The following is a 10,006-nucleotide window of genomic DNA, read 5'->3' as shown; positions in this document are numbered from 1 at the left end:
AGAAAGGAAGTTAACATCTTAATGTCAGGGAGCCTCCCATTTAGGCTTCACTTGATACTCAAGGCAACCAAGCTGTAACTGTGATTTTAAACATATGAAAAAAAAATGTCAGCCGATCAAGATCTGAGGTTGGGTAATAGAAACCAAACTCCTAGCTAGATCTCAAAAGTCTGGCTCTCAGCCTTGCTGCTAAAGGGGTGGCCAAATTCAAGGATGGTTTAAATACATTTGTTCATATTAACCAAAGGCAATTGTTCTTTGACATTTGTGGAAAAAAGAATTAAAATTCACCCTCAAGTGTATTTGTTACCCAGCCTTTAAATTCCAACTCTGCTCAGTTTAGACCCAGCCCAGCACTCCAACATAGTTTGTGCAAAGGAAACTGCTGATTCTGTCAAATGAATTCCATGGCTCATCTCTCTGGCTTGCATCTCTCGATTCAACATGCAGACAATAAATGTGTGGTGTGCACTTCAGTCCAACTCTCCCAGCCACCCATGGTTTTGCAGGGGTGGGAGCAGGGCGGGTGCAGAAACAAATCTCTGTGTATCACACAGACTGGGGAACCCAGCTGCACTCCCCAGACACCGTGCGACCCATTTTGCTAAGAGATCTCACATTTGAAGGTGGCCTTGTGGTTTATGGTTGTTACAGATTTCTCTCCTTTCATGGCTTGTAGTTCCATAGTGTACAGCTGAGAAGTGAGGCTCAGGGACGCGCCCAAATTCTCACAGTTGTGGCCGATCTGGGATCCCACCTCCGCATTTCCATTCCCACGCTCCTCCCAGCAGACCAGGGCCCCGACACTGGCAATTTCTGGGCACCAACCATCCTGGATGGCCATCTGAAGGGGGCTGCGTGGTCCCCGTCTTTGGTGCCTTTGTCTAGAACATGCTGTCCATTTGGCTCGAGAAATCTTCGGCCTAAATGTTAATATTTATCATTTACAGCCGGCCATTGCCCTCTTTCAAAGGTGAACACAGGAAAATTTATGACAGGGACATTATCTGATAACGGAGGAACATAAAGGGAGGAAGAGTGGCAGCCTGTCTGTCCACGCGAACGATTCGTTCAAGCCGGGGGCGCCTGGAGGATTCTGCCATGGGGCTGTGGCCACGCTTTTTCCTCCTAGGACTGCTGCTTCTGGGGCAAGGTAAGTCTGCCATCTGCTCAGAGGACAACCAGTGGGTCAGTCCCGCAGGTCCGCGGTGCTTAGGCATGGAGCTTGGGAGAGGAACGTGTCTGTTTTCATGAGTGCGCACTGTGGAGCTCAGACCCAAGCAGGCTGGAATGCTGAGCTGTGAGTGCCCAGGGCTGTGGGGCAAGGGCAGGTCTTTAATGCAGGTGCGCAGCAGCTCCGTGGTGGGCAAAAGACATGGGTACAGGGACTCACACAGGACTGGATTCTAGCTCTTTGTTGAGTGGCCTTGGGCAAGTTCTACCACCCCGGACTTGGTTTTTCTCACCCTTAAAATGGAAATACTACCACTACTAATGATAAGCACTATTTATGGGCTTTGTTTGGATTTTGGTAAAAAGGGGAAGGCAGATTTCAGGATGACAAATTCTAAAAGGGTTGCACACATTCTTCAGTGCGACGGCCCTGATTGAAGGGAGTGGGTAACTGCCAGGGCTCTGGGTTTCTCCTGGTGCCTGTGTTTGGGGGAAGATTGTGCCCCTGCCACAGTCCCTCTCTGTCCCTCTTCTCCTGACCCCTGACTCTTCCTTCCTCCCTTTTGTTTAGAAAGACAGAGGTTTTTAAACTGATAAGGGCCTTAAAGATGATTTTTACCTTTAAATGGGAGGATGGGGCCCAGAGTGGGAAAGTTCTTGCCCTCAAGCTCCCTGAGGGAAAGAAGGAGGTTTGAGACAGAAGCCCAGGCCTGGCTGGGGACCAGGTGCCAGTCCTGCTGCTTATCGGGGACAAGTCAGTCACCTTCTTTGAGTTGGGGTTGGGGTGTGTGTGCAGGGGTGGGACTCGAGATGGGGGAGAATGACAGTGCCCACTATGATTACTGCACAGGGTGATTGTGTTTTCTGATTACTAATGAGGCCAAGGATGGGTTTATTTATTCATGTTTCATGTTTATTGGCCATTTGAATTCCTCTTTTATGAAGTACCTGTTCAAGTATGTTTCCCATTTTCCATGGCTTGGTCCTTCCCATTGGTATTTTAGGAGCTTTTCACACATGCTGAGCATTTGCTCCCTATTGGTTATCTGTATGGCAAGCATCTTCTACTCTAGAGCTTGTATTTCTCCCTTTATGGAGACTTTAGATGAGCAAAATTCTTATTTTGGGAGAAATAAATGAAGGCCACTGAAATGAGAACAAGTGGAGGCTATTTATCCCAAGGCTGAAAGAGCAAGGGGGTCACCCCCATCGTTTGTGATGGGCAGAGACTATAAGCAGGCAGGCAGAGGGAGAGTTTGGGAGTGGGGGAGGCTTCAGGTCTGCTCTGATTGGAGGTCGTTGCCCTGGGGTAGCTGGAGTGGGTACCAGGAGGTGAGGCATCTTCAGTGATCTGTTTGGGGAATATATTTGCCATTCTCTGGTTAGTTCCGACTTGGAAGCAAAGACTTAAAGTAGGGAAGCTGTAGTCATGGACCAAGTCCTGACTGTTCTAGGCTGATTGCTGGTCAGGTTTCCTGGATTAGATTGCTGCAGACACATGGGTCACAGTACTATTGTCTTCTATGGTCTGACCATTGTCCCTATATTCAGTCTCTCTCTTTCTAAAGTTTTAATCTTTTCCTTTTTGATTTGTGCTCTTTGTGTCTTGCTTAAGAATTCTCCTGCCTTAAGGTCATGAAGATATTATATTTTCTTCTAAAAACTTCATAAATTCACTTACCTCATTTGAGTATTTAATGCATCTGGGATTGATATTTGTGACTAGCGTAAAGAGAGGAACCCAATATTACATATGTTTTTTCATGCAGATACTTAGCTGTCTCACCACCATTTATTGAAAAGTCAGTTGCTTCCTTATGAAGAGTTACCTCTGTTCATACATAGATACTGGCGTCTGTTTCAGAACTCTCAGTCTATTTGTTTATCTTGTGGCAATAACACAATGTCTTCATTCCAGAGCTTGATAGTAAGTTTGAGTATTTGGTAAAACAGGTCTTTTTGGTTATTTTCTTCTTTAGAAGTAACTTGCTTTGAACTTCCATGTAAATTTTACTATCAGTTTGACAATTCCTACCAAAAACACCCTGTGGGGATTTTGATGGAAATTGCTTTGACTTCTATGAATCAAACTGGAGAAAACAGACATCCTTACAATATTGAGTCTTCTGGACCAGGAGCATGTATTTAGATCTTCCTTAATGCCTCTCAAGGTGTTATGCAAGATCTCAACAGAGAAAACTACATGTTTTGTTAAATTTATTCCTAGGTATATGATGTTTTTGTTGTATGATCAATGCATTTTTCTTAAATTCTATTTTAAAAAGATTTGTTATTGATATATAGAAATTATTTTTTATATTGATCTGGAACCCAATTAAACTCTTAAAAATTTTAACAAATTGTATATTCTTTTGGACTTTCTTATGCACAGTCCTGTCAACGATGACAGCCTGGGGCTCTCTTTTCAATCTGTGTACCTTTTCTTTCTCTTGCCTTTCTCTGCTGGCTGGTGCCTCCATTACAATTTTTCATAGAAGTGATGGTTGGAGGCATTCTTATCTTATTCGCAGGTTCTAAAGGAAAGTGTTGAATGTTTCATCAGTAAACCTGGTGTTTGCTACAGGCTTCTCTGTAGATACTCCTTATGAGACTAAGTTCTTTTTTATTCTTAATTTGCTAAGAGGTTATTTAAAACTGATGAGCGAATGTTGAATTTTATCTAATACTTTCTCTGTACTTATTGAGATGATTGTATGATCTACTTACTCCTTTAATCTGCTAATGTGGTAGCATTTTATTATTTTGTTCATTTTCTCATTCATTGCCTACTAGATTTACAAAAGACCACACATTGCATTTACGTGTCCTGCCCCTTCAATCTCTGTTAATCTGGAGCAGCTCTTTAGCCTTTTTCTTGGGTTTTTGTGCATTGACAAATTTTTTTCTTCTCTGTCATTGAAAAATTTAGGCTGGCTTTTTCTGTGCACACTTTAATTTGGATTTGTCCAAATTGCTTCTTTATTGCTAGAATCAGATTAAATTCTTTGGGCAGAAATACAACATAAATTATGTTGTGTCCCTGATGTGTCACTTTAAGGGATATATTTGTATTGGTAAATACCCTGATTAGTGAACTTAAATTTGATAATTTGGCTAAGGTGGCATTGCCAGATTTCTTCCTGATAACGGGTAACTTCCCCCATTCTTTATATTTTCCCCCATGATTTATAGGTTATATGTAGGAAGATACTGTGATATCATGTGACTATTCTTATACCCAGTAGTTTAGTATCCATAGACTCTTGCCTGGATTGATTATTACTATGGTGAGTATAAATGGTAAATTTAAAATGACTCTCGTTCCTTCTAATATTGTCAGTTGGCATTCCTCCATTAAAAAAGAGATTTTCTTCTTCTCCCCACTTTTTTCATGTTTTATCTTTTTAATATAAAATGGACTTATGGATTCTTTTATTAATCAATGTGTTATAATCCAGTCCTCTTCTTATTCATTTTGATGCCCCAGTTATTATGGATTTGGCCAGTGAAGTCCCCTTCGAGCTGACTCCTGAATCCCCATCAATTTCTAAGCATATTTTAACTTTACAGAACTAGCTATTCTGGGCTAATCTTATATTTTGCCATCTCAGCCATGCAATTAACTGTTTCTTCAAGGTTCCTGTTGGTAAGAGATTTTATTTAGGAGCCAAGATCTGGGTCCTAAGGGTGTTCATCGCTGCTAGAGTGTCTAAATTATGTTTAAACTCTCTCAGTGGACAGAGCTAAGAGATACAGTTTCCTTTTAAAAAAATGAATTCAAGCAGCAATCTCTAGTTTTAGGTAGAATTAGGCTTTTATCTCTTTCCTTCATCACAGATTGTATTATCCTTCTCCCACAGTGCAAACCAGGGTTACAGAAACATCAATTAATGTATTATTCATTTGCCGAACCTTACAACACATGAGCATCACATTGCAATTGCATATTATGTATCACATAATATTGGACAAATGATAACACCACTACCAACAAATGAAGTTCACATTTCTTTGCTGTTCTTTTGTTCTTAGAATATATCCCACTCAGGGTATATAATCAAAATACTTTGTTCAAAATATTGATTCTTTTTCTTTTGTTCTCTCTGTGTGGGCATGTTATCTATTTGACATGTGGTGAAGTCTGTCTCCATATTCAGTTACAGGGTTTCTCCCATTGTTGATTTTACTTTGTTCTTTGAATATATAAAACTCAGTAACATGGTTCAAAAGTCAAAACTATATGAAGAAATATACTCTGAGAAGTCTCCAGCCTCCTCTAGCCCTTCTACCCCATTTCCACTCACCCCTATAGTTAACCAGCTTCATTATTTTCATATCCTTCCTATGTTTCCTTTGGCAGATACATATCCTTATTTTTTCTTCCTTCTTGCACAGGATAACCTACTGTACACTTCTTTTTTTTGCATCTTGATTTTTTCTTTTTAACAATATATCCTGAAACTACACAATATCCTCTCAGAGATCTTTTTCTTTTTTTGCCACTTGTATGGTATTTCATTATGTGCCATATATACATTTAACCAGTCTTCCAATGTGGGCATTAATTTCTTTCCAATATTTTGCTAATTACAAGTAGTGCTATCATAAACAATCATGTGCATATGTCTTTTTCATGTTGTTGGAGGTATAGCTTAGCACAAATTCCGAGACTGTGTCAAAGGGTAAATACACATATTTTTTTGTTAGACATTACCAAATTTTCCCCCATAAGGATTGTGCCATTTTACGTCCCCATCAATCATATATATGAAGATGCCTACTTCTCCACAGCTTGCCAATAGAGTGTATAGTCAAGATTTAGAATTCTGGCAAATGTCACAGGTGAGAAATAGTATTTTAATATTCATTTTTCTGATTACAAAGGTAGCTAAGTGTCTTTTTATATTTTAAAAGACCATGTGGTCTCAGTTTCCAAAAAGCAATGAAAAAGGGTAAGTCCCAATACACCAGGACTTTCCAAGTCTCTGCTTGCAACATGTTTGATAATGTCTATTGGCAAAGTAATTCATATGGCCAAGCCCAGGTTTAAGGAGTAGAGAAATAGACATCAGCTCTTGGGGGAAAGAGCAGTAAAGTTACATTGTGAAGTGATGTGCATTTCAGGATATGAAGAATTTGTGGCGCTTTTAAAATCTACTTCATCTACTTTCATTGCTCTTTTTTCCATTGTTCTCATAGCTGTTTTTGTCTGGTTACTTTTCTATATGAACTTTAGAATCAATTCACCTATTTTTAGAAAAAAAATGGTATAAATATTTTTATTGGAATTGCCATACATTAGTAAATTAAAGGGAACTAGGCTTATTCAGAAGTTATTTTACCTTTTGAAAGTATTATAAATGTTTCTCTTACACTATATTACTAACTGGGCCAGCCCATAGAGTAATGTATAGGAAGGCTTTTACTTTTTGTATGTTAATTCTATATTTTCTATGTTGCCAAGTTATTTTATTGTTTGAATTAGTTTTGTCATTCTATAGTTTTTCAAGTATATTTCCAAATCATTCAGAGACATTTTTCCTTCTCTCATAATTCTTCTGCCTTTATTTCTTTTTTCTGATTACATTGGCTAATACTACAATACAATGTTAAACAGCAAGGGTGATCATGGAGATTCTCACCTTGTTCCTGACCTTAATAGGAACAGTGTTTCCCTAATGAGTTAGATGATGGCCTTTGGGAATCACATATGCACGCATACATACGTGTGTGTGTGTGTGTGTGTGTGTGTGTGTTCACATTAAAGAAGCATTCACAAATTTCTATTTGCTTGAGTATTTTTACTTTTATCAGGAATGAATGTTAAAGTTTGTTGAAGGCTTTTCAGCATCTAGGGAAAATATTTTCTCCCTTATATTTATTATTATATTGAATTATACTAATAAATTTGCTACTATTGAGCTATCCACGCATTGTTAAGATAAAATCAAATTGATCATGATGTGTGTTGTTTTTATATACTGCGGGCTTTAGTTTGCTAACATTTACTTAGGATTTTTTTCTTACATGTTCATGAATGCTATTGAACTGGCAATTTTCTTTTTTCCCACTGCCCTTGGATTTTGATATCTGTGTTGTGTTATGTATTCTCATAAAGTGTATTTGGGAATGTTTCCATGTTTTTGTTTACTAGAATAGTTTTTAATAAGAATGGAATTATCCTTTCCTTGAATTTGTAGTAGAAATCACCAGTAATGCCATCTATGCCTGGAATATTATTTTTTGTTAGTTTTTTGACTATTGACTCAATTTTTAAAATGATTATAGAATTATTCATATTTTTTATTTCTTGTAGGTAAGTTTTGGAATGCTTTATTTTTCTAGTAATATGTCTAGTTCAAGAATTTTCCAAATTTTTGGGTAAATTTGTGATTTTCTGTTATTACCTCTTTGATGTCTGTAGTCATGCCCCTCTTCTTGTTTCCAGTACTGGCTATTTGTGACTTCTCCCTTTCTCTTTTATTCATCTTGCCATACATCTACCTTATTAGTCTTTTCAAAGAACTAATTTTGGGCTGTATTGATCTTTTATGTTATAGCTATCTATTGCTCATAGCAAATTACCCTAAATCTTATTGACAAGAGCAACTATTTTATTTATTCATAATTCAATGGACCTGCAGTTTGGGAATAGTGTTGTGTGGGACTGACACGGAGGATCTAAAATGACATGTCTGGGGATTTGGTATTAGGGTGTCTCAGTGTTTTTCCACATGGCCTTTCTGTCTATACAGACAGTCTGGGCTTCATTACTTGGTGACTTGGGGCCCCAGAAGAGCAAAAATAGAAGTTACAAAGTCTTTTCATGCTTAGGCCAGCCTTGATTTAAAGGGAAGGAAATAGACTTTACCTCTTGAAGGGAGGAGTGGCAAAAGTCACACTGCAAAAGGACACGCAGGGTAGGAAGAAATGCCATGGCCACCTTTGGGAAAAATACACCACCGCCTACACTGTGTGTTTGTTCCCTATTTTGAGATTCTGCTCTAGTCTATTACTTCCGTCTTTCCTTCCAGAGTGCCCATCTAATATTTGGTTTTCCCACTTTATACACCATGTCTCTTAGCCTCTCTTATAACTACCATCTTTTTGACTTTCTATACTACATTCTAAGTAAGTTACTATGACACATGTCCTAGTTTAGTCATTCTTGCAGTTGTGTTTAATTTGCTGTTAAACCTGATCATTAAAGATTTTGAAAATTGCTTTTTTTCCCCAAATTTCCTTTTAGTCCTTTACCAAATTTGCAATGTTGCTTTTTAAAATGATTTTGTGTTCCTGTACATAACTTCAAGTATGTCTTTTTTAAAAAAAATATAGCAGTTTTATAATTTTTGTCTGATAATTTCAGCATCCAAAATCTGCTTCTATGTCTATTTCTGCTCTATTTTTTTCTGCTAATTCTTGCTCCTGGATACTTTGTTTCTTTCTGGCGTTGGACTTTTTTATGGTGTGCTGCTCACACTCCTTGAAAAATTGAGATCCTTTGAGGTTTATAATGAAGATGCCTGTCTTCAGAGATTATATAAATGTCTTCTGTCAGGCACTGGGGACAGGACCATTTGAGGAGCACTTCAAAGTAAACTCGTGGTATGAGGTTCTCTAGAATAGCCAAGGTCCATGCTAAGCACTATACATACATAACAGCTTCATTTTAAGAGGAATGTCCTATTATCCCCACTTTACAGATGGGAAAGCTGAGACTCAGAAATTAAATAACTTGCCCAAGGTCATCCAGCTAATAAGTACAGGAGCCAGAATTCTGTCCCGAGTCTGAGTCCGGAACAAGGGACACTCACCGCCCTGCATTACAGTTGAACCAAAGGGAGGAAAGAATCACAGTTGGGCTTTTATTTAAGCCTTAAATTGGGATCAACAAACCACACACATGAAAACACACTTCTGCTCTGAAAATTTGTGTTCATAAAACTGAAACATCATTATCTCAAAACTGTAATCAGCAAAAACAAGTTGGCAAGAAGTCACTTTATCTAATAAAATGCAACCTCTGCTAGAATTTCATTTTCCTGGAATAGACCAGAAGCTGACCAAGAGTCGGTCATGCTTGTGAATGAGAACTTGTTGCCTTGGTAGTACACCCCTGCCAGGACCATCACAGCAGAGACAGAGCGAGAGCTGGGCGAACTCACATGTGAGGAAAGGAGCACCTCTGTCACGGACAAGGAAAGCTAGTCAGCACTGGGGCCACACGGGCCTAGAGTCCTTTCTGGAGATTTCAAGCCCAGCCTTCTAGAAGTACTGTCTTTCCAAGTAAAAGCAGGAAGCAACCTTGGAGAACTTTTGGCGGTCCAAGTCCATCCAATTATTGATGAGAGAGGAAGAGACTTGTTTGAGTCACATTTGTAGTTGGTGGCAGAGCCACGTCTCGAACTCCGGTGTCAGTCTCCTCTATATCAGACGCCTCAACCTCCACCCCCGATCCAACTCATACTTGCCTCCAAATTCTTCGCCTGAGCAGCAAGCACAGGTATGGGATTTTCTCTGGAGGCTTAGGAGTCCTGCTTTCCTGGGATGTCATCTGTGCCTTGTGGATTTGTAGGACTTCATTGTCAATCACCATTTTCATCAAGTTGCATTTTTGCTACTGTCAGTTAACTGAGCAATCTTCCAAGAACCTGAGTTAGGCTTAGCCTGGCTGGCAGAGGTTTCCAGTGTAAGGAACCCTCTGGGGAGAGGGAACTGATCTGTATAAAATCACTGGAGAAGAATGAAGTACCCAAACAGGTGCAAGTAGCTGTGATAACAGTACCAGGGTTAGGAGAACTAAGACACAAATGTGGGCTGGACAAGTTTC

The 10,006-nt window shown here is 39.2% G+C and overlaps 1 protein-coding gene across 1 annotated transcript in view; it reads left to right on the top strand.

Moving 5' to 3' along the window:
• The first annotated feature begins 979 nt into the window (after positions 1-979).
• PLB1 (phospholipase B1) overlaps positions 980-10,006 on the top strand; it is a 115,012-nt gene continuing 105,985 nt past the window's right edge. Inside the window, exon 1 of the mRNA XM_073214923.1 lies at positions 980-1,153. Coding sequence (XP_073071024.1) covers positions 1,102-1,153 — 52 coding nt within the window. The 5' untranslated portion in view covers positions 980-1,101. The remainder of the gene's footprint in view (positions 1,154-10,006) is intronic.

This window comes from Manis javanica, chromosome 1, assembly GCF_040802235.1.
Source record: "Manis javanica isolate MJ-LG chromosome 1, MJ_LKY, whole genome shotgun sequence".
Lineage (NCBI taxonomy): Eukaryota > Metazoa > Chordata > Mammalia > Pholidota > Manidae > Manis > Manis javanica.
Note: the sequence above shows the minus strand (reverse complement) of the source record. Positions and strands in the feature narration are given on the sequence as shown.